The 26,626-nt window shown below is 34.7% G+C and overlaps 1 protein-coding gene across 2 annotated transcripts in view; it reads left to right on the top strand.

Moving 5' to 3' along the window:
* The window catches only part of LOC138703667 (15-hydroxyprostaglandin dehydrogenase [NAD(+)]-like), a 41,262-nt gene extending 15,374 nt beyond the window's left edge, over window positions 1–25,888 (top strand). For both annotated transcript variants that reach the window (XM_069831744.1, XM_069831745.1), the window contains exons 4-7: window positions 3,920–4,026; window positions 11,915–12,088; window positions 17,121–17,281; window positions 22,565–25,888. In XM_069831744.1, the coding sequence (XP_069687845.1) occupies window positions 3,920–4,026; window positions 11,915–12,088; window positions 17,121–17,281; window positions 22,565–22,694 (572 nt within the window). In that variant the 3' untranslated portion in view covers window positions 22,695–25,888. The remainder of the gene's footprint in view (window positions 1–3,919; window positions 4,027–11,914; window positions 12,089–17,120; window positions 17,282–22,564) is intronic.
* The last annotated feature ends 738 nt before the right edge of the window (window positions 25,889–26,626 follow it).

Here is a 26,626-nt window from a genome sequence, read left to right on the forward strand (position 1 = left end):
TGAGACAGTTAAACGTCTGTATATAGAGTTTTTGTAAGAACATACAGTATATGTATAAGATAGGATGTATCACCGGCCTCAATCATCACCGAAATCATATTCATAACAAATCACTCATATATATATATATATATATATATATATATATATATATATATATATACAGTCGTCATCTAGTTCACAAGAATAGAACCAATCTCAACAATAGTACACAGGCCTTCGGATTTCAACCAAAGATTAACTCGCGATATGACCAGAGATGTTAAAGCGAGTATAAATAACAGCGAGGGGGAAAAAAAAAGATAGGATGTCAGATTCAAGTCGACTAGTGGTGGACACAAATCTTTCCGTCGTTGGATTCTCTAACTAGCAGCGCTTGTTGTTCTTTAGCCAACTATCCGAAGACTGGTCTGAACTTCACAAGTGATACCAAGAAGGCATCACTTATAAGGCAACTAGGCCAGGTGATAATGGCGTAGGGTGGCCAGTTCCTTTTCCCCTCCATTGCATACATCGCTGACTAGATACATATTACACTAATCAGACTTCAGATACATACAAAAAATTATTGTTCTTTCTCTGACACATATCGTCAAGTGAGATGTACTGCCAGATAATAGATATAAAATAGATATATATTTTGTTATATATATATATATATATATTAATGACCTTTTAATGATAGACCTTAAAGAATATGAAGGTGATTTATATTCGTATGCTGATGATACTGTTTTACTTTTTAGTGGAAAAATTTGGACTGATGCTTATTATGATGCAAATTGCGGCTTAAAATGAATCCTAAAATAGTTCGATTTAAATTCACTTGTAATTAACAAAGATAAAACAATAGCTATCCCATTTTCTTTAAATAATAAAGGTAATAAACCAATTTCTTCTACTCTACAAATTAAAACTCATAATTTTTATTGTTCCCATATAAATTGCAATTGTTCAGTTATTAATGAAGTTAAGGAGGTTAAATACTTAGATATAATTATTGATAATCATTTAAAATGGAATAATCATATTCATTATATTTGTAATAAATTACGTAAAACATTATGTTACTTTGTTGTTCTAAGAAATATTTTGTCAATTAAATGTTTACTTATAATTTATTTAGCATTATTTCAATCTATATTTATGTATAGTATTACAGGTTGGGATGGAACTTAAAAATCCAACCTATATCCATTAATTTTACTATAGAAAAAAGTATTAAAAATTTGTTTAAAAAGGCAGAATGATTACTCAACTGAATTGTTGTTTAAACATTTCAAAGTTTTGAACATTAAACAAATTTATTATTTTATTTTATTAAAATATTTTCACAGAAATATTAATAACTTTGAAAGGTATATACATAAATATAGAAGTAAAAATACGAATTCTCTGCGTTTGTCTGAACCTATATGTAAAACCAATGCAGCTTTTTATCATAGCATGAATCAAGATCGCAGATTATTAAACAAATTTTATTCTAATATTATTTTAACCACGAAACCTCTCCAAATTAATAAAAAAATTTAAAAAAAACATATTGGATTTATAGTTTGGGTTTAAACATAATAAACACTATTTAATCTGTATTCACTCTCAATTTTAATTTTATTTTTGTCTATATTGGAATCCCCTCCTGAGCATGAGTCTTACTCATTCAGGAGTGGGCTAGTTTATCTTACATTGTACTAACTTGTATTCATTTCAAACTTACTAGCAATAAAAATAAATAAATATATAAGCCAGAACCTCAATCAGAGGATTGTACTCTAGTTTTAGTAACGACTGAAAACAGCTGAAATAATAAATAGAAATAGACGGGAAACTGAATTATACAATATTGATTTATCGATGGGTTTGAATAAAGAGAGAGTCATTTCTAATACGCGGATCTTTTCAGGTAATTCATGGCTCGTACCTAGAGTAATGAGTTCATATAAATATTTCGACTGCCTGAGAGAGTTCGATCCTGGGTTCTTACTTTCTTACTTTTTAATTTCGAACTCCGATTCCACTTGATTGTAGAAAATTCTGCTTAATACTACTTTAAATCGGAAATACGTAATGCATAGAAATATTTCTACCATAATTTTCCACAGCATTAACTATAAAAGCTCGAATCCTGCCGTCGGTAATTATTCCCGGTTCGAATCTCTTAAACTCGTATCAGCAAAAGTGAAAGACAGCAACAGAAGAACTGAATATAAGACGTTCCAGCAAGCAAGTCACCATGATTCAACTCCATGCGCGTTGTCATCGATCTCGTATATCTTGCACCAAATAATGTCACAGTCTGAATACAACGTCTTTCTTAATCTACCCAGGTCTAATGGTAATGCCATATATTCAAAATACGAGTATCTTAAAATAAATTAATAAACTGTGTTAAAATTCTGAACTGTCTGTTCTTTAAAGATACCTTCTTGTTATATTCGTTGCTTTTCCGCATGAAACAAACTTAATTTGAGGGATTGGAGATAGCTTACGTATGAAAATATGACATTATCAGAACTACAGTCTGATCCGTTTGGGTATGGATAATATTAATTTATTATTATAAAGCTATTATGATGGTAGGAAAAACTTCTTGCTGGTTATATTATGATTAGCCCTACATGGTATGATGTGCGTAATGTACCTAAATACGATTCCATAAGGTTGTGGTATCTAACATTTGTAGAAACAGGTTCTGTGTTTAAAAAAACATGCAGGAGGTCGCAGGCGAAACCCAGTACGAAAAGCAGCTATCTCTTGGCTTGGTACCCAAACTCCCCAGACCTAACCCCTCCTGACTTCTTCGTGTGGGGTTTTATTAAAGACATTGTCTATTCACAGAAACCCAGGAACATTGATGATCTGAAAGTAAAAATTCTCAAGCTTTTCAACAAATCCCCCTCTTATGTTACAACGGACATGGACTGAATTGCATCACCGTTATGAGTTGTGCAGGGTGCGCAATGGGGGTCATGTTGAGCTCTGAGGAATCTCCTATCTTTCAGTGCTGTATGCACAAATTTTCAACAAATAAAGTTCAGTAGTAAATGTTTTACGGTGTTCTTATTTTATCCATACCCAAACGAATCACCCTGTAGTATCTTAAAATAAATTAATAAATTGTGTTAAAAATCTGAGCTGTGTGTTCTTTAAAGATCCGTCTTCATATACCCGTTGCTTTTCCGAATAAAACAAAATTAATTTGAGAGATTGAAGATATCTTACGTATGAAGATATGATATTATCGGAACTATAAGAAAAGCAAATGAATTGATAAAACACTATCCAACTATGGATATGACTGGAAGAAACATTAGAAAGCCGAAAGAAATTAAATAATTAACATAACAGTTTAACATGTTTAGTCAATTGTCCGAGATATGATTGAACTTCACAAGTGACACCAGATGGCATCACTAATGAGGCAACTAAGCCAAGAGATAATAGGGTAGGCTGGCAAGTTCCTTTCCCCCTCCATTGCATACATTGCTGACTAGTAATATATTACACTAATCAGACTTAAGATGTATGCAAAAAATTGTTCTTCCTCTGACACATCGTCAAGTGAGATGTAACTGCCTGATAATAGATATCAGCCAGAATCTCAGTCGGAGGTAATATATTGACATAAAATTATCACACAAAGATTAAAATTCGTAAGATTCACATGACTATGTAAGAGGACGTTATACACGATCTTGATTCCGCCTGTGAAACCAATAAAACCTCCCACATGCCTCGCTTGCTATTTGGGCTGCCTAAACAAAAAATGAATGGGTTAAATCAGACTCCCTCTACATCTAGCTGACCATCCCCATCTGGTATCATATAATCTCTTATGTCACTCTGGACTGTATTATAAATGTTATAGTCCTTACGAAAAATCAAATGAGAGTTTATAAGCTCATGTTCTATATTTCAGAGGCTTTTAAGAAAGCGACTGAAAAATTTGGTACTTTGGAAATAGTCATTAACAACGCAGGAATAGTCGATGATCAACACTGGAAGCAAGAAGTGGCAGTTAATTTGGTAAGTGCTGTAATGATATTCTTTTACAGAATTTTGTTGTCGGAAAGAAAGTAGAGAAAATACTAGGCTACTAACTTTGGCACGCTTTCGAGGTACTAACTTTTCATTTTGTGAGATATAGCCAATGTTGACTGTACGCCAAATAACAAATTTTGCTTAGGTAAATGCCTTCGATCTTTTATTGTTATAAATCGAACAGAATCGACGAGCAAATAGTGTGTAAATTACCCCTGAATTGAGCGTGGGGTCATCTTGTGTTGTGTAGTGTGGACTGACAATACAGGTTCAGAGCATTAGTATACAGCCAACTTCCACGTAGTGCAATTCAGTTTAGTTCATGGTAATCTTGGAGTTCAAAAACCATCAATAACTTGAAGAAAAAGTGTGAGAAACCGTCTCATTTTTAAATAAAAAAGAAGATGTATAAATCTTGTTTTAACTCAGTGATGTCAAAGCAAGTGCATTTTTCTGATCTTGACGTCGTGCGCGTGCAGCAAGCGCTAAGTATGGAAAGAGGAAGGGTTGTGTATATGAATAAGCAGCCTGTTGGATTAATAAAACAGTGGTGCACAAACTTCAGACGGAACGTGAAATTTTATGTCGTTATTTTTATATGGCTGCTTTCTGTCTGATATTATCTATATTGTCTGTAAAACAAAATACTAACACTGATTTCTTAATATTGCACTTGCGTTTTAAATCTTAATAACATAATAGAGAGTTAAGAAGGAATATTCACTTAAATTCCATAGTAGTACAACTATACTGTATTAAGTAGGTGAAACACATCATTCATAAAGAAAGTGAAATTCCAAAGAAAGAGATTGAGTATGACATAATAAGTTGGAATTGATGTTGATGGTATCTTTAGCCTTACAAAAGTAATCAATAAACTAATCAAAACAATATTACAGTACAAAGCAAAGTTACCTAGGTACTGTATATGTTTTAAGTGTAACTAATATTACATAACAAAACTCTTATCGTATTATGCTTTTAAGCTGATATTAATTGTGAGCAACTTCCTATCATCAGAATATTAAATTATTTTCTCGAAATCAGCTGAAGCTATAGAGCTGACATTTTTACAACACATGGGCACGCATCTTCTGCTTATGATGTAACAGTAGTTGCTTTGTTAATTCATTTCCTTAGAAACAATTTCCATACGAATATTTTCAAAATTTTCAATACACTATCTTCACTAATACGTATATACGGTATATTATATTTACGAAAACATTCTGTAAGGCTACTAAATAAATAGGCCTATATCTGAAAATTTCACTTTTCTATAAGAAAAGTTGAGAAAATATTTCTTTTGAAAAAAAAATCAAACTTGTGATAAATGAGCATTAAAATTAAAACTTACATTCTTATAATGCACTTATACTTCTCAGGCAAATCTAAAAATTAACATGGATACAGTTTTAATTAGTTCTCTTCCCTTTATCTATTGAATCAGTGCTGGCCATCCCTGAATATAGCTCGACCAAGCGGCATATACCACCTCTTTCGTCTGTCTCTTTCTTTCCGCTGTAAAGCGCACAGGCTCTCCTGGGCTCTAAAGCACGCGCTTGCTCCTATGGGCATCAATTGACGTGCCTGTTCTAACTTATGGAAGGGCACCCTGCGACTCGAACTACAGCAACCAGTGATACAGGGAAAAGTTGGGGGGATGGAGATGTAAACACAGCTGTTTCGGACCGTTCTCTGGCGGATTCCGGTACGCAGCCGTAGCCTCATTATAGGGGAGAGTCGGGTAGTATCGGACATCGGGTAATATCGGACAATGAGTTTCTTTCATCTACCACACGATGATAGTACCTGATTGACATGGTTACGTTTCTGTGATGTCGCATAGAGAAACCTAACCATGTCATTCAGGTACTACCATATGGTGGTAGATGAAAAAAACGTACTGTCCGATACTACCCGATGTCCGATACTACCCGACTCTCCCCTATTACTGTCTGCAGATGTCCTCAAAAACTGATTCTTCATTCATGAGAACAATATTTAATATTGCTGGCAAATGTTCATTGCTCAAATGTAACCTACGTTCTGATTTAACATATTTCTTCGGAAACAAAACAAAAGACAGATCCAAAACCTACACCAACACATAAACAAAATACACCCAAAGCTACACTACACATTAGAAATTGAAAACAACAAATCCATAAATTTTCTAGACATCACAATAACAAAAGTAGACAACAAACACACATTCAAAGTATATAGAAAACCAACAACAACAACACACATACACAACACATCCAACCACCCCACACAACACAAACAAGCTGCATTCCGAACAATGGTACACAGACTACTCAACATACCAATGAACCAACAGGATTACAACGAAGAACTAAACACAATCAAATAAATAGCACAACATAATAGACAACATAATACGTAAGACAAAACAAAACCACAAAAAACAGAAGAATACAACATAAACACAAGAACACAAAAAATACATCACAGTAACATACGAAAACAAAAACACACATAAAATTGCAACCTCATTCAAGAAATTAAACTACAACATCGCATACAGAACAAATAACACTCTACAAAAACATCTCAACACACAAACAACACAAACAAACAAATACAACCACACAGGCGTATACAAACTCAAATATAACACCTGCAACAACTTCTACATAGGACAGACAGGCAGATCATTTCGAACACGTTACAAAGAATACATCACAGCCATAACAAAATTACAAAACACCTCCACATATGCAGAACACATCACAAATTCCAACCACACCTACAGAGACATCAACACAGACATGGAAATACTGCACATCCAACCAGAAACTCAACACACTAGAACAATATGAAATATACAGACACGCGAAAACACACCCCAACGATATTCTCAACACACAACTCAATTTCAAAACACATACACTCTTTGACTCTACACTACGAACGCACCCACACAGGAAACAAGAGGCGCCAAGACCAACGACGACCAGTTCCGAAGATGACCGAAAATAGGTCGAAACATGTTAACAAGGTACGTTAAAATTTAACACAAGAAAGTTCTTATCATACATATTCCGAAGTGATACAGTGTTAAAAGTTGTGTAATCAATATGTATAACATATTTCATTAAGGAGAATAATTGTTCACATAGATATGTGGAGAACAAGATGGCTAACATTTTCGAACCAAATTTACGAAGGTTCGGGTATTTTGAGTTTGGCAGTATTTAAAAAATGCTTCAGCCATATAGACCTTGACATCTACTTTTAATGACTATGTCATTTTGCATTTCTGTAACTTCCAACTGTAAATTCAAATGCACACTTCGCACATCAACAGTCATTGGAGTAGCAAACAATAAACAATCATTTTCCATTTATTGGAAATTTTTAAATCGCTGACAATTAAATTTTATATATAGGTTTTGTAATAGATTGCTGTAATTTTTTAGTTTTTTTTATGTCACATTCCTAAAGAGTTGAGACTAGGAAAGTGATACAATTTGTTTTCTAAAATTTGAGATTTCCACAGATCTAGTTTCGAAACGAATGCTTTCACGTCTCCAAACGCATCCACTATATTTTTTGCTTTCTCTACAAATGTATATTTAACTGATTCAAATGTTGACAAATATCGGTCAGAAATGCCAGGTCATTTAACCAATTAATCTTTCTAACTCAGGAACAGGTAATCCCTGTGTTCGCATGAATTCAGCAATTACCTCACGAAGTTCGAAGAATCTGTGCAGCTTCCGAGCCACCTCACTTGAGTGTAATAAATTAAATCTTCATAATTTTGACCCATATCTTTCAGAAATGTTCGAAACTGACGATGCTTAAGTGCTTTAGATTTTATTTTATTGATCGTCTTTACAACAATGTTCATGACGTTATCGATATTCAACATTGTAATTGAGTAAATTTGAGCTTGTTTGAAGAGGTTGAAGGTTTTGAGAGAGACATTGTAAATCAGCCGTGGCGAAAATGCGACTCACGAGCACATTGTGGCTCGCAGTGCATTTCCCTTGCTTTCTACCTACAACCCCCACCCTCTCACTCACTGGAGTCAAACTCCGTTCCATTTGTATTTGTCTCTGACCTGCGAGTGGCGTATCGTCGCAATGTCTCTCTCGAAACCATGTACCTCTATAAAAACGAAAATTTCAAGTAGGATGGGAGGACGCATTTTTTTGCTGACAATATGATGAGAATATTAAATGTATGATTTGTTCACAAGTATTACTAGGAAAACGGTTGTATAACATAGAACGGCATTATAAGTTAGTACATGTTACTGATGAAACATTAAAAGGTTAAGTGTTGTTATTATTATTATTATTATTATTATTATTATTATTATTATTATTATTATTATTATTATTATTATTATTATCTCTGTACGTCGATCCTTTTTTAGCAGATGTGCGAATAATGCGGTTACATCTTCAATTTAAATTCACAGATTTACAATGTGATGTTAAATGAAAGCTAGCTGTAAGGACTTGACAAATGTTGAACTTTTCAAATCTTTGGCAAAAAATAAATATTTGAAGCTTCGTTCTTTCGCTTGCTCTGTTGAAGCCATGTTCGCTACAACCTACGTTTGTGAAAAATTATTTTCAACAATGAAAATAGTAAAAATCAAATTTAGATCACGACTGACAGACAAATACCTTCGTGATCAACTACGACTGGCAGTAAGTGACATAATTCCTGATTATGAAACTCTGCCGCAGAGACATTCTGAAGACAATTAATTTTAGGTTGTGATAATGTGTCATATGTTTTCTTGTTCATTTCTTTCGTTGCACGTACTAAACATTAATTTGTAGCCTTGTACTGTATATAATTTTATTTAAGTGCTTGACGTAAGGAAAATGAAAAACCGTTAATGTCAGACAGTTGCTTCTCTTCCCCTTCGGGTGTCCGCCTCTCTCCATAGGTGCTATGCACGTTGCAGCTTACACAGTGGCTCGGCGCACGATGGCATTTTCGCCACGGCTGTTGTAAATTCTAATCCGCCACGGCTTGTTGACTGTTTTGAAGTAGATCTCTGCTTGTTTCCATCCACACCGCACAGTACCTCGTTCGAGACTGCGATTCAAATTGAGTCACGACACAACGATTGCCCATCTATGTTCTAACTCAGGCATGTCAGAAATCAGACACTGAAAGTGCAGTGTATGTGCGCGGAACGCCAGTCTGTGTAGATTGCGTCATTCACGTGTTGCTCTTTCCAGTTCTTAGCGGCAGGGATGTACAGAATCTATTCTGCACTTCTAGTGTTCAATTAAATTAACAATTGGACATAATAAACATACTTAGCAGAAGGAAAAAACACAATTATTGTCAGTGTCTATATTTGACAATAATTGTAACACAAGAAACAATAGACTTACTCAGTTACAATTCACAAAATAGCCGTTTGTAAAGAATCATTTATTTACATGATTTGTATACAGTATTTGAAGAAAATATAAATATTGCAGTAATTTCGAAACAACAAAAAACGAACACAGTATTTCATTTTACGTAGTAGGTACTGATTATTTCAAAGTAATACTCTTTCTTTGTTCCTCAAGCAGAAAATATTTTACTCACAATTACATGCAATAGGACATTGTGAGTCTTTTACACTGGAATCATTTCCTTGCTGTATATTAATATAAATTCACATTATTATTATTAATAAATTGGATAAATTAAGCTGAATTTAAATTTATATATAGTTTATTTGGAAAACGTTGAAAGCAAGTATCAGCAAATTGGGAGCGTTACTGAATTGAGTTAAAACAGTACTTCACAAGCTGTGAAGAGGGGACATTTTCTTTATGTCAGGTTTAAGGATTTATTAACGTAAGTATATTAAGATAACATAGTAACGTGAGATGGAAAATTCGCCATTATGTATTATTTTTCGAGAAAATTTTTTCGCTTTACAAATAGTTGCTTTCTTCCTTCCCTTACATTACAACCTCAAGACCCTCATATGTATTCTTCACTCAATATTCTCATCACTTATCAGCTTATCAAATAAAAGTTGTAAGTCGTCTAACCGTTGATGGCTGTGTTAGTACAGACTCCAAAACAACATCATTGTCATGTTTGTCTTGCCGTGAGACTACTAATTAAGAAATAAGAGCTGGCGAATATCATTGAGAACTTTACTAATCTGATTTAAATTGTCACATCACTATTAGGTCCACATGATATGATGAAAGCCTTTCATTTTAAAATAATTACTGTTGGCTGAGGAAAACATCATAACAGTTATGTTATATGATTCGTGATTTCTCTTCCTCGTTATATCTGTGGACTCCTCACTTTATTTTCATAACGCATTCACAATCACAGCTCAATGAGCACCCGTACTGATCTGTGTTACTGAAACCAAAGCTGTTCTGCTGCTGCAGGTAATGTACAGCCCTGTCGCCTTCCCCTCCAAGCCGATTCACTCCCTCCAGGTAGGGGAATAGGAACTGCACATCGCACAGAGACAAGTGCACAATGTGCACGACTGCACAATGTGCAGGGTTTTGACATGTCTGTTCTAACTGAAGAAAAACTCAATCACATAGGCCAGCCGTGGCGAAAATATGATCGTGCGCCGAACCACTGTGTAACCTGCAACGTGCATAGCACCTATGGAGGGAGGCGGACACCCGAAAGGGAAGTGAAGCAACTGTCTGACTTATTAACGGATTTTCATTTTCCTTACGTCAAGCACTTAAATATAATTTTATACAGTATAAGGCTACAAACTAATGTTTACTATGTGTAACGAAGAAAGCAGAATCTCACGCTCAAGCTGGTTTGAAGGTCATTGAAATCAGTCCTGCTACATCAAAGGTACCGACGCGAAGTGTCCATACTTGTAATTCCCTACGCGCTGGTCTCTACTTATGAAATACAAAACATCAAATTTATCTACTTCACAAGTTTCCTGTTCCTTTAATATCAATCAAAACAGTACTTTGATTGCAGTGAATTTATTTTGTGAATAAATCTAAGGTGAAGTATACGTATTTATTTCAACATCTCATTTATTGTAGTTTCGGTATGTCGTAAAATACATTGTTATTTCAATAACTCGAAATTAAGTAAAAGAAACATCGTCAATGTATCTCTCGTATGTAGCTACTATTTATAATTCGGAAACTAAAAATTGTCACCAATGCACAAAATTTATTTATTTATTTATTTTATTTTATTTATTTTATTTATTATTTTATTTATCTATTTAATCTTATTTATTTATTTATTTATTTTATTTATTTATTTATTTCTTCATTTCTTTATTTATTTCTTTACTTATTTATTTACTTGTTTATTTACTTATTCATTTACTTAATTACTTATTTATTTATTTATATATTTATTTATTTACTTATTTACTTACTTATAGGCTATACTTATTTATTTACTTACTTATTTACTTATTTATTTATTTACTTATTTATCTACTTATTTATTTATTTACTTATCTATTTACTTATTTATTTATTTACTTATTTACTTACTTATTTATTTACTTATTTATTTATGTATTTATTTATTTATTTACTAATTTATTTATTTATTTAACCTGGTAGAGATAAGGCCATCAGGCCTTCTCTTCCCCTCTACCCCTCTAAACTTTTAGTTTATGCTGAAAGAAAGAAGTACTTGTCTATTCTAATTACTCCAATTTATTGTCAGATTATGAAAATACTTACTTTCTACTTAAAATTAATTTTATACTGACTGTATGATTTGAAGTTGTGTGGTAATGAATAGCTCACTGGCGCCCACCACTGAACATCCATGCACAAAGGGATATGAAACGAATAATAGTCCTTTGTAATAATAAATAAATAATAATACATTTCTTGTTTTACAGAACGGAGTTATACAGGGCATTCTATTGTCCCTAGAATATATGGGAAAAGACAAGGGTGGTAATGGAGGTGTAGTAGTGAATACATCATCTCTTGCTGGACTGATTGAAAGTCCTGTCATGCCAGTTTATTGTGCTACAAAATATGGTATCAACGGACTGACGCGTTCTTTCGGGGTAAGTAGTAAAACGTCTCTCTAAAAAACAGAACTAAGAATGAAGCTTTATAGTGTAAAGCAGCGGTGACCAAAGCGGGTGTCGTAACTACATCGTGTAATGACAGACATTCAAACGGGTACGAGGAGTTTCCTGTACATTGCTGTGTGTTTCATTCACGTACTGAAAGCAAGCAGTGGTGGTATCATGTCGCTCTAAAAACTCTGTCTCTACAAGCAGTAAAGAATGAGAAGGAGGACTTTTTTGTTGTTCTGTCTGTTCTGTTTACTTTGTTTAACGGTTCAATTAGGAGTATATAGAAACATTAATTGCCACGCTGAATAATGTATTATTATTATTATTATTATTATTATTATTATTATTATTATTATTATTATTATTATTATTATCATTATTAGACTATTATTATTATTATTATTATTATTATTATTATTATTACTGACCACTAAGTATGTGTTTGTATAGTTCTTCTGTACGTGCATGAATATTGATATTTTTAGATCTTCTCACTAGAAGGATAAAATTGTTAGGTTTTATCTCAATTTTAACCCCCTTATTCTTTAGATAAGGACAACTATTTATTAGTTATTCATTTAATAATAATATTATAGAAAAACTGATTCAATGTTATGTGCCAACGAACTGTTAAACGCCAGGAATTGACATGTCTTAAATCATAGCCAGGAAGAAAAAGATAAGATAAATAAATGTAAGGAAGTCAGCTACCTAATGGGGTTTGAAATATCTCGTACTCTAAAGCCTTTTTAATAGAACAGAATTTCTCAAAAGAGTAATGATTAAAATAGCTTAAATAATTTGTGCATAAGCAATGTTTAATTTTTCAAACTATGACTTTCTCGACCAAGTATCGAGAGAAGAATTTAGAAAATTCCTGATTATATTCAAGAGGAAGGTTAAAAAAGGAAGCAAGAAAAATTGTATATTATTCACTGGTTCTTGATGACAGCAGTGACATTGCTGATACATCAAAGATTTTGATTTTTATCCCCGGTATTGATCAAGATGTTAGTACAGGAACCACCACTGGTTGTAGTTTTCATGCCAAGTACCTTTCCTCCGTCTCCTTACTTCATAGGCTGTCTGTCGCATGTAATCACTGCAGCTCGAGTTTTGGTCACCGCTGGTGTGAAGTATGAGAAGGAAAATAACTCAAATTGGTCGATATCAGAAAGAACGAAAACATTTTATTAAAATCGGTGGTTATACAGTCGAGAATTAAAGTATATTCCAAATTGCTTAGGATTTCTATAGGCTATAAATATAGTTGACAACATAAATATTCAAGATTATTCAGAAATTGCTGCAATTAGTAACATATGCATTTAAACAGTGCCGCAGAGAGGGGGGATTTCAGAGGCCACCAGGAAAATAAGCCAAAAAGCTGTTTAATTTATTTTAGTAGGTTATTATACGACGCTTTATCAAGAGCTTAGGTTATTTAGTGTATTTAGCGTCTGAATGAGATGAAGGTGAAAATGCCAGTGAAATGAGTCCAGGGTCCAGCACCGAAAGTTACCCAGTATTTGCTCATATTGGGTTGAGGGAAAACCCCAGAAAAAACCTAAATCAGGTAACTTGCCCCGACAGGGAATCGAACCCGGGCCACCTGGTTTCGCGGCCACACTCGCTAACCATTACTCCACAGGTGTGGACAAAAGCTGTTGAAGCTGTTCAACATTATAACAGTCACTTACTTCCTGTAATAAACAACATGTTCACAATAACGGCAACTCTCCCCGTAACTATTCATACGCCTGTCCTAAGAGGTCATTTCATCACTAAGAAATCGTAGGTTTCTTACTTGCTTACTTATAGCTTTTAAGGAACCCGGAGGTTCATTGCCGTCCTCACATAAGCGCGCCATCAGTCCCTATCCTGAGCAAGATTAATCCAGTCTCTACCATCATATCCAAACTCCCTCAAATCCATTTTAATATTATCCTCCCATCTATGTCTCAGCCTCCCTAAAGGTCTTTTTCCCTCCGGCCACCCAACTAACACTCTATATGCATTTCTGGATTCGCCCATACGTGTTACATGCCTTGCCATCTCAAACGTCTGGATTTAATGTTCCTATTTATGTCAAGTGAATAATATAATGCGTGCAGTTCTGCGTTGTGTAACTTTCTCCATTCTCCTGTGACTTCATCCCTCTTAGCCCCAAATATTTTTCTAAACACAGTATTCTCACACACCCTTAGTCTTCATTTCCCTCTCAAAGTGAGAGTCCAAGTTTCACAACCATACAGAACAACCGGTAATATAACTGTTTTATAAATTCTAACTTTCAGATTTTTTAAGAGCGAACTGGATGCCAAAACTTTCTCAACCGAATAATAATAGACATTTCCCATATTTATTCTGCGTTTAATTTCCCCTCGAGCAGCATTCATGTTTGTTACTGTTGTTCCGAGATGCTTCAATTTTTCCACCTTTTCAAACGATGAATTACCAATTTTTATATTTCCATTTCGTACTACTAGTACCTATATTTTGGTCACGAGACATAATCATATACTTTGTCTTTTCGGGATTTACTTCCAAGCCTATATCTTTACTTGCTTCAAGTAAAGTCCAGTGTTTTCCCTAATATATTGTGCATTTTCTTCTAACATAGTCACGTCATCCCCATAAACAAGCAGCTGATGTAACCCGTTCAATTCCAAACCCTCTGTTTTCCTGGACTTTCCTAATGGCATATTCTTGAGGAAAGTTAAAAAGTAAAGGCGATAATGCATCTCCTTCTTTAGCCCGCAGTGAATTGGAAAAGCGTCAGACATAAATTGACCTATACGGACTGTGCTGTACGTTTCACTGAGACACATTTTAGTTAATCGAACTAGTTTCTTGGGAATATAAAATTCAATAAGAATATTATATAAAGCTTCTCTTTTAATCTTTTCATATGTCCCATTGAAATCTATGAATAACTGACGTACTTTACCCTTATACTCCCATTTTTTTTTGACGAATATCCGTAGAATACAAAAAATCTGACCGATTTATTACGCGTAAAACCACACTGATGATCACAATCTACATATGGAGTTAATCTTCTCAAAAGAATATTGGACAAAATTTTGTACGACGTCAACAAAAGTGATATTCCACGAAAATTACTATACTTATAATGAATTGTTTATCCATTTTGAATCTTGTGTACGCTACTTTTAACACATGAATATAATTAATTGGTTAACTAGTGGACTTACTCGTGTTAATTATGTAAGATTTGTGCGGCTTACGGATGTTTCAGTGCTTCACGCACCATCGTCAGAGCCTACTAGATCACGGCGTCATCTCGAACTTCTCTGCCTGTTATGTGGGTGTGTTTGATACAACACAAACATGCTGCATTCAGGACAATGGTACACATTACTCAACATACCCATGAACCAACAACACTACAATGAAGAAGTGAACACAATCAAATACATAGCATAAGAAAACGGTTACAATCCAAACATAATAGACAACATCATAAGAAAGACAAAACAAAAACTTAACAAACACAAAAACATGCAAAACACAACACAAACACAAGAACACAAGAAATGCATCACACTAAGATATGAAAACAAAAGCACGCATAAGATCGCATCTTCATTCAGAAAGCAGAAATACAACATAACATACAGAACAGAAAACACAGTACAAAGACATCTCAACACACAAACAACACAAACAAATAAATACGACCACACAGGTGTATACAAACTCAAATGTAATAGTTGCGATAAGTTCAACATTGGACAGACGGGCAGATCATTAAAGCAATAACCAGAGGGCACAATACATCTACATACGCCAATCACATAACCAATGCTAACCATACATACAATAACATAAATGCGGACATGGAAATCCTACACATACAACCCAAAAACCAAAAACTCAACACACTAGAACAATACGAAATATACAAACACACTAAAACATACTCCGTTCAAATTCTCAACACACAGATCAATTTCAGTACACACACACTATTTGAATCCACTCTTCAACACCTTTCAACAATCAAACACACCCACATAACAGACAGAGAAATTCGAGATTACGCCGTGATCTAGTAGTCTCTGAGGATGGTGCGTGAAGCACTGAAACAGCTGTAAGCCGCACAAATCTTACATAATTAACACGAGTAAGTCCGCTAATTAATCAATGAATTGTTTATGCTTGTAAATTGAATTAATTTTGTTTACTATGTATTAGGGCCTATACATTTTTGTGCGAGATCGTGCGTATTTGCTTGCTTTCCGCACAAAACCAATACGCGGTAAGTGTGAAATACACATTCAGTATTCCCAACGTAACACACATAACAATTTCCCTATTCTTACCGCTTAAGCGTCATATTCATTTTACTGCTTTAGGCTTTTAACATATTATTTTTAAACACGTTCAATATAGTAATAATTATAAATTGGAAACTTACCACTGCAATTTCACCTAAATTGCACTGTTAATTATAGTTTTTAAATATTTGCAAAAATTAAGTAAACTCTACAACACCACAAAAGTTACTGCATTTGTAATGCAAGTAACATTAAGGAAGCCGTGAAAAAATCAACAAGATTCCAGACTCATCATAGACTGGGGGGGGGGGAAGACAGACGTTTATCACGGCCTGCTGCAGTATAGTAAACACAGAAAACATTTTATAGAAACAATGTTGAAGATAGATATATTTGTTTTCCAAAGTTGCCGTCATTGAACAGAAACCAAGATGGAGATTTCATTGCAACTAATTAGAAATTCCTCTTTCAGGTATGTAATAAACGATCTTCGCACAAAATAATGTGCGATACACGAGTGGTATGTTTTCTTTCAATTCTCGGAAATTAAAAAAGCTGAACTACGTTTCGCTTTTTCAAACTTTTCCTCGAACATGAAAACTTCAACATACCGCTCTTGTAACGCATATTACTATTACAGCTGTCTGTAATAGCAGTCTTTGAACAGCACAATTTTATTCCAGAATATGTTATGTATGAATTATATTTTCTAGACAGAATATATCTGGAACTTAACTGGCGTTCGAGTCGCAGCCATTTGTCCTGGCTACACAGCCACTGAAGATGATCATACAAGTTCATCACCTATAACTATACGAGAGGAATGGATGCCAAGGCTGTTGGAATCTGTAAAAGAACTTGGTGAACCTCAGAAGTAAGTATTTTTACAGAACTTTGATACATTCTTGTGTGTTTATACATACCTAATACAGATCTGCAAAATTAAGGGTCATAAAAATTTTTCTAAAAAATTATGCTGCATTTATAGTTTTTTGGGGTGCTGAATCCAAAACTAAACTCAAATTTTCTCTATCACGTACCATTTTTCCGCAACATTCATTGCCACTTTTAACAATTTTGTAGCGTTATTGAATTTAATATGGAAAAGTGAAGTGATACAAGTCCTGTGGCAAATATTAAAGGTTATTTTACAAAGACTACTGGGTGTTCAGTTCAAAGTGTGTCATGGCTCGCTGTATGCCGTCATGTGGCTAGTCGATGAGCCTAGAGAATTCAATCTTCCTACACTTCCGCAGAGGTGTATTACTTATCTGCCAGAGAAGTTGCCTAGCAAGTACGGCGTTCATTCCGAAGAGTACTTACCGATACGTACGGTAACGCTTGTAGTGGCAGGAATGTGAAATGATTAGAAATACGTACTGAGGTGAGTTTTTTTCTTACTGTCGGGATATGGGGAGAGGGTTAAGACAATTACTTACGTATTTGTTGACATTAACTTTGACGGTCAACATGGACACGGAGCATTTGATTTGTGTTGTGGAATGTTGCCGTACGCAACCGATGATAACAAATACCCTGCGTACGACTTGGCCGCGCAAAACACAGTTCGAAAGAGGTTATGGTAGCACACAGACTTTACAGACCGCCATCTGTTGCTACGACGTTCAAGTTATACCATACACGTTCTCAAGTTCAGATTGAACGCCTTGATTAATAGGCAATTTCTCTGACATAAAAGCTGAAACTCGCTTCAAATCGCTGACTCACAACAGTGACGTCATGACACACTTTGAAATGAACACCCAGTATTAGACTGTCACAATTAACATTTAGTTAAATGCATGGTGAAGTTGTGCTTGTTGCCTTTCCTCTTGTGTGAGGTTCAAGAGATGTTCTTTGTGGCCAGTTCTTTTGTTCCCAATGACTGCTTTTTGCTCTGCTGTCACATTCACAGAGGAAATATGAAAAAGTTAGTATACACAGCCTGCTGACTAAGAAGCATACATAACTCTCTCAGATATCCACAATTCATCCAGTTATGATCTTTATATTTTACCTTTGTTTTTTTAGTAGATTATTTTACGACGCTTTATCAACATCTTAGGTTATTTAGCGTCTGAATGATATGAAGGTGATAATGCCGGTGAAATGAGTCCGGAGTCCAGCACCGAAAGTTACCCAGCATTTGCTCATATTGGGTTGAGAGAAAACCTCGGAAAAAACCTCAACTAGTTAACTTACTCTCGACCGGGAATCGAACCACCTGGTTTCGCGGCCAGACGCGCTAACCGTTACTCCACAGGTGTGGACTTTACCTCTGTAAGAACGAGTTCAAGATTCTCATAATTCCTGTAAGGCAGCGTTTCTCAAACTATGGTCCGCGGACCACCTGTGGTCCTCGAGTTCTGCACTTTCGGTCCTTCAAAAAAGACAGAAGAAAAAATAAAATTCAAACGAATTGCGTATTACACTATAGTTGAAAATATCAGAGTTTCGAAATGATACATGGCAATCGCCTTTCACTTTTTCCCCTAGTACTAATATTTTATTAAATTTCTTACCCTACCCGTCTACCCACTTCCCACTCTACTCTCAGCAACAAAAGAGGGATTTAAAGTACTATGAACTATGAACGTGGTATTTCTCGCCATCTTTTCTCTGCTTATCTGGCGCCGAGCCTGTAACCCTGCCAGGGACCACCCGAATATACAACAGAGGACCAAAGTACCGAACATTTTCATGTATTGATGACTTTCTTAGTAGTATTGCCGACACCCAGTCTGCACATTGAAATAGGCATGTACTGCACGTCGTACACCAATAATAAAACGTGCCAAATTGCATCTTTACTTATTTCATTGTGTATGAGGTTTCCGATAAGCAAGTTATAATCTTAAGTATATTGAATAAATTAAATAGTCTGTGCTTATCTAATGTTACATTTATAGCATTAACGTTTTCAGTACGTGTGTACCATTTTCAAATGCGAATGCCTGTTACATTTAAATAGCTCTACATAACTGTGGAATTGGAACATTCATGAACATTATGGATACTATTGGTAAAACTACATAAAACACAACTTAAGGATAAAATATATAAAGTACATATGTTAACAATACTTCACGTGATCACTTCGATGACATGTTGTTAGAGTAGTCTTCTCTTAATGTGGATCATCGTGGTTAAATATTATAAAATGTCCAATAGAGTAGTCTTCTCTTAATGTGGATCATCGTGGTTAAATATTATAAAATGTCCAATAGAGTAGTCTTCTCTTAATGTGGATCATCGTGGTTAAATATTATAAAATGTCCAATAGAGTAGTCTTCTCTTAATGTGGATCATCGTGGTTAAATATTATAAAATGTCCAATAGAGTAGTCTTCTCTTAATGTGGATCATCGTGGTTAAATATTATAAAATGTCCAATAGAGTAGTCTTCTCTTAATGTGGATCATCGTGGTTAAATATTATAAAATGTCCAATAGAGTAGTCTTCTCTTAATGTGGATCATCGTGGTTAAATATTATAAAATGTCCAATAGAGTAGTCTTCTCTTAATGTGGATCATCGTGGTTAAATATTATAAAATGTCCAATAGAGTAGTCTTCTCTTAATGTGGATCATCGTGGTTAAATATTATAAAATGTCCAATAGAGTAGTCTTCTCTTAATGTGGATCATCGTGGTTAAATATTATAAAATGTCCAATAGAGTAGTCTTCTCTTAATGTGGATCATCGTGGTTAAATATTATAAAATGTCCAATAGAGTAATCTTCTCTTAATGTGGATCATCGTGGTTAAATATTATAAAATGTCCAATAGAGTAGTCTTCTCTTAATGTGGATCATCGTGGTTAAATATTATAAAATGTCCAATAGAGTAGTCTTCTCTTAATGTGGATTATCGTGGTTAAATATTATAAAATGTCCAATAGAGTAGTCTTCTCTTAATGTGGATCATCGTGGTTAAATATTATAAAATGTCCAATAGACATTTTATAATATTTAACCACGATGATCCACATTAAGAGAAGACTACTCTAACAACATGTCATCGAAGTGATCACGTGAAGTATTGTTAACATATGTATTTTATATATTTTATCCTTAAGTTGTGTTTTATTTAGTTTTACCAATAGCATCCATAATGTTCATGAATGTTCCAATTCCACAGTTATGTAGAGCTATTTAAATGTAACAGGCATTCGCATTTGAAAATGGCACACACGTACTGAAAACGTTAATGCTATAAATGTAACATTAGATAAGCACAGACTGTTTAATTTATTCAAAATACTTAAGATTGCATTTTTACTTGCTGAAAATCGGACATGTTTTTGCATTAAGTTTTTTATTTGTTTTTCCAGATGATGATACTCGTATAAGAAATTTTAGACTCCGCCTATTTTAAAATCCGACAGGTTTACTTTTTACACTTGCATGTTTCGTCTCTAAGTGCCGTTTCAATTTCGCGGGTTTCATACATTCGTTTAATAGCACTTCGTAGCAAACAACGCGTCGAGGTTTTGGTTCACTCTCATTGCCACACCAAGTAAATCCAAGTTCCAAAAAACTCTTGTCATATTTACGAAAGTATTTTTGCTTTGAATAGCTACCACTATGACTAGATATTTCTTTAATGACACTTATAATCACTGATATTAATATATTTCTTCACACACAGCTTCTGAACTATTAGCACTAGGCCTACATAAGTGAAGCGCATCATTATGTTCCCTTCTTTTCAAAGATCCGGATTGAAACCAATTTTCCATTATTTATAATGGGCACTATTTAACAGAGACATAGACAACTACTAGCGTGTACCACATAAGAAGGATTTCAAACAACTAACTGCTAACAGCCAAGTAATGAATCAACAATGCACAGAATTTGTTATAAGTTACTTGTGATTGGCTACAAAAATATAATTAGAAAAATATTATAATTAATTAAGTGTATTTTAAAATATAAGTATACTTGTATTAAAATATGCTACAAACATGATAAATTTGCTTTCGAAGGAAACAAGAGTAAGGTGGTCCGCAGAACTGTTCTGACTTAAAAAGGTGGTCCCCACTTCAAAAACGTTTGAGAAACGCTGCTGTAAGGTGTACCGAATGACCAAGAAGTAAAGAAGCACTGATCACAGAACGCTGAGAACATGGGTCATTAAAGGTACCATTAGAAACTACTTTTAAAAAGAAACAACTTTTACTGAAACTTCTTTTCTAACTTTTATTGTTTACCCACAAAGCAAAAAAAAAAAAATGGCATCTACTGAGAAATACTGTATGTTGTTTATGTACGTACACTCCTCATAGTAAGTGTTCAAAATGTCCGCCACCCTGTGCTAAACAATGTTCTGATCACCTCCTGACATCCGTGATTGCACTTCAGCACAGCTGAGAGACCCACAGGCTTCTCTAATTCTTTGTTTCATGTATTTTCTAGTTGTTGGAAGCACCTGGTAGATCATGTCTTTAATTCTCACCCACAAGAAGGCTTGCCATTTGACTCAGGATTGCACCATAATACAGTGTTTAGAATTCTGAAAGACAACAAATTTCATTCATACCATATTCATCTCCATCAGGAACTTGGGAGACATGACTTCCAGACTCGTGTTGATTTTTGCAACTGGTTTCTAAACACGGACTGTAATTTCGAGCTCAGAATTCTGTGGACTGATGAGGCAACTTTCAAAAGTAATGGTCAGGTGAATCTCTACAAAGCCCATTACTGGTCTCCGGTTAATCCAACTGGTTATGTGAAAGTGGATTACCAGCACGTGTGGAGCCTCAATACATGGTGTGGCCTCCTCGGACACCGAGTCATAGGACCTTACTTTTTGAAGAGAATTTGAATGGTAGAACGCACCATTCCTCCGAAACATTATGCACCAATTGCTTCATGATGTTCCCCTTGAGCTTCGGTTAATGATGTGGCTTCAGCAGGACGGCTACCTTTTCACGTAGGGCTCGACGAGTTACTAATCAGTTATTTTCCCTACGGTGGATTGGACGAGGAGGACCAGTAGCGTGGCCAGTCCGATCTCCTGACTTCACTCCAAATGAGTTCTTCTTGAGGGAGAGAATTAAATACATTTTCAGTTGGACTTGAAAATAATTCGTAAAGAAATAATTATTATGTGTTTATATTAAAATATTTAATTAACTTTTACATTTTACAGAGCAGAGAATGTGAGCAAGAGTGTGCTACATATCATTCGTGAAGGACCTAATGGATCACTGTGGGTGTGTATTAATAACGAACCTGCATACCAGATCAAGATACCATCATATGAGGCAATGAGAGTGTAATTCGTGAACTTCTCTACAAAGCAAATTCATAAAAATCTTCTAACATGAATAGTTACTTTTTAAACACTCATTCATAAAAGTAGATATTTTATAGACAGGCAAGCGTATTAAAATTGACTACAGAGTCCGCCAAAAATGTATACACTCTTTAAAGAACGAAAACAATGTAATTAATTGATGAACTAGTGGACTTACTCGTGTTAAATATGTAATATTTGTCCGGCTTACAGCTGTTTCAGTGCTTCACGTACCATCATCAGATCCTACTAGATCGCGGCGTCATCTCGAACTTCTCTGCCTGTTAAGAGGGTGTGTTTCATTGTTGGAAGGTGTTGAAGTGTGGAGTCGAATAGTGTGTGTGTACTGAAATTGATCTGTGTGTTGAGGATTTGATCGGGGTGTGTTTTAGTTTTTATATTTCGTATTGTTCTAGTGTGTTGAGTTTTTGGTTCTTGGGTTGAGTGTGTAGGATTTCCATGTCCGCATTTATGTTATTGTATGTATGGTTAGTATTGGTTATGTGATCGGCGTATGTAGATGTATTGTGTCCTCTGGTTATAGCTTTAATGTGTTCTTTGTAGCGTGTTTGGAATGATCTGCCTGTCTGTCCTACGTAGAACTTGTCGCAACTATTACATGTGAGTAAGCCGGACAAATATTACATATTTAACACGAGTAAGTCCACTAGTTCATCAATTAATTATATTCAAGTGTTAAAAGTGGTGTACGCAAGATTCAAAATGGAAAACAATGTATTATGTGTTTGTTTTTACATTTAAATACAGGTCACACATGTAGTACTGTTTTCAGTTAAGCATATGGTTACTTTAGATGTTCAAAATGTTCGCCGTTGACGGCCAGACACATAACGCAACGACGAGCGGTCGCCGGCTCTACGTCGGTCAATGTTTGAATGAAGATCGCTGCACATGCCGCTGTAATCTGCAAGCGAAGGTCCTCCAGTGTGCGCGGTTTACGTCGATAGACTTGATCTTTCACAGTTCCCCACAACTAAAAATCCATAGGGATTACATATGGCGACGGGGGGGGGGGGGGAATCAATAGGATCTCTTCGTCCAATCCAATGCCCATGTAAATTTTCATCCAGGAAAGCTCATGCGGTTAGGTCAGTCATGTCAATTGATACCCATAGGAACGAGCGCGCGCTTTAGAGCTCAGGAGAGCCTGAGCGCTTTACGGCGGAAAGGAAAGAGACAGACGAAAGAGGTAGTATATACCGCTTGGTCGAGCTATATACAGGGATGGTCAGCACTGATTCAATAGATAAAGGGAAGAGAATTTATTAAAACTGTATCCATGTTAATTTTTAGATTTGTCTGAGAAGTATAAGTGCATTATAAGAATGTAAATTTTAATTTTAATGCTCATTTTTCACAAGTTCGAATTTTTATACAAAAGAAATATTTTCTGAACTTTTTTTTATAGAAAAGTGAAATTTTCAGATATAGGCGCTATTTATGTAGTAACCTTACAGAAAGTTTTAGTAAATCTAATATACCATAAATACGTATTACTGAAGATAGTGTATTGAAATTTTTGAAAATATTCGCATGGAAATTGTTTGTAAGAAAATGAATTAACAAAGCAACTACTGTTGGCCTACATCATAAGCAAAAGATACGTGCCCATGTGTTGTAAAAATGTCAGCTCTATAGCTTCAGCACATTTCGAGAAAATAATTTAATATTCTGATGATAGAAAGTTGCTCACAAATATCACCTTAAAAGCATAATGCGATAAGAGTTTTGTTATGGGATATTAGTTACACTTAAAACATATACAGCACATAGGTAACTTTGCTTTGTACTGTACTATTGTTTTGATTAGTTTATTGATTACTTTTATAAGGCTAATGGTACCATCAATATCAATTCCAACTTATCATGTCATACTCAATCTCTTTTTTTCGCGTTATCACTTTCTTTATGAATGATGTGTTTCATTCACTTAGTACAGTATAATTGTACTACTATGGAATTTATGAGAATATTCCTTCTTAACTCTTCAGTATATTATTAACGTTTAAAACACAAGTGCAATATTAAGAAATCAGTGTTAGTACTTTTGTTTTACAGACAATATAGATAATATCAAACAGAAAGGAGTCATATAAAAATAACGACATAAAATTTCACGTTCCGTTTGAAGTTAGTACACCACTATTTTCCTAATCCAACAGGCTGCTTATTCATATACACATCCCTTCCTCTTTCCATACTTAGCGCTTGATGCCCGCGCACGACGTCAAGGTCAGAAAAATGCGGTTGCTTTGACATCACTGGGCTAGGTGGTAGTGTGGTGGCGCCCCGTCCTGTTGGTAGAAGACCTCATCATCAGCTCCGTAAAGCGCACGTACACCTGGTAAAATTGATGTGCGTAACATTTCGAGGTAGCCTACACTTCTCTATGACAGTACCATCAAAGAAAAAGGGTCCTAAACTCAAACTTGTCAATAATGCGTTTAATTCTTAAGCGGGTAGGGGGTTCTGTTTCGTACTCCCGCCTCCACTGCGCTGCACTTCAACGGCATTATCAAACCTCATAAACCACTTCAGAATGCATTTTTGCAGCTCGAACGACAAGCGTGCTTCAGCCATTTTGTTTTCTCACTATCGTAATGAAAGTGCAGACATCTGTTGAGCGAAAGACCATACTACAACATACTCGTAACTCAAATCATTTGACAATATCAATATCCCGATACAGTCTGGCAAAGAGTGTATACATTTTTTTTGCGGACTCTGTATTATACGGTAACGTGTGCATAGTATATTACGATATAAGATTCACACTTCACAAATATGTATTGTACAAAATTTTTTGCGTGATCATATTTTTAAAATTGCAAATACAATATATTTTTCATTGAAAATTTAGAGCAATATTATCCCTAAGTCTTCGCAAAACTATATTGTAATGGTAACTACTGTAAGTACCAATAAGTGCACTGTAATGGCTCTTTTTCAGTATAGTTTTATGTTATGAAGAATGATTTCCCTAGCAACAAGTTTCTGTGTGGGAATTCTAACTTTCAAGGCCAAATATTAGTAAATATTAGTAAAATTGTATCAGCTTCTTTTGTTTCTGGCTAAGTGGAAGAGAAGGCCTAATGGCCTTAACTTCGCCACAATAAATAAACAAATAAATTATTATTATTATTATTATTATTATTATTATTATTATTATTATTATTATTAAACAATAGCTGTAAATACAGCAAAAACACGATCATGCAAAAAAATATTTTAACACTGACATTCAACTGCTTGCCTCGATTATCAATTGTTTCCCACCAGATATCACATGGCAGCAATCCCAAACGATCAATAAACACGATTTTGTGCGAGATCGTGCGTATTTGCTTGGTTTCCGCACAAAACCAACCCGCGGTAAGTCTAAAATTCTACATTCAGTATTCCCAAATTTTACTGCTTTAGGCTTTTAATATATTTTTAGAGACGTTCAATATAGTAATAATTATAAATTGGAAACTTACCACTGCAATTTCACTTAAATTCCACTGTTAATTATTGTTTTTAAATATTTGCAAAAATTAAGTAAACTCTACAACTCCACTAAAGTTACTGCATTTCGTGATGCATGTAACATTAAGGAAGCCGTTTGTTTTAAGTTCGCATTTATAGACTGGGAAAAAAAAAAAAGACAGACGTATATCACGGCCTGCTGGAGTATAGTAAACACAGAAAACATTTTACAGCAACAATGTTGAAGATAGATATTTTTGTTTTCCAAAATTGCCGTCATTGAACAGAAACCAAGATGGAGATTTCATTGCAACTAATTAGAAATTCCTCTTTCAGGTATGTAATAAACGATCTTCGCACAAAATAATGTACGATACACGAGCGGTATGTTTTCTTTCAATTCTCGGAAATTAAAAAAGCTCAACT

The sequence above is a fragment of the Periplaneta americana genome, chromosome 7, assembly GCF_040183065.1.
Source record: "Periplaneta americana isolate PAMFEO1 chromosome 7, P.americana_PAMFEO1_priV1, whole genome shotgun sequence".
NCBI classification, from domain to species: Eukaryota; Metazoa; Arthropoda; class Insecta; order Blattodea; family Blattidae; genus Periplaneta; species Periplaneta americana.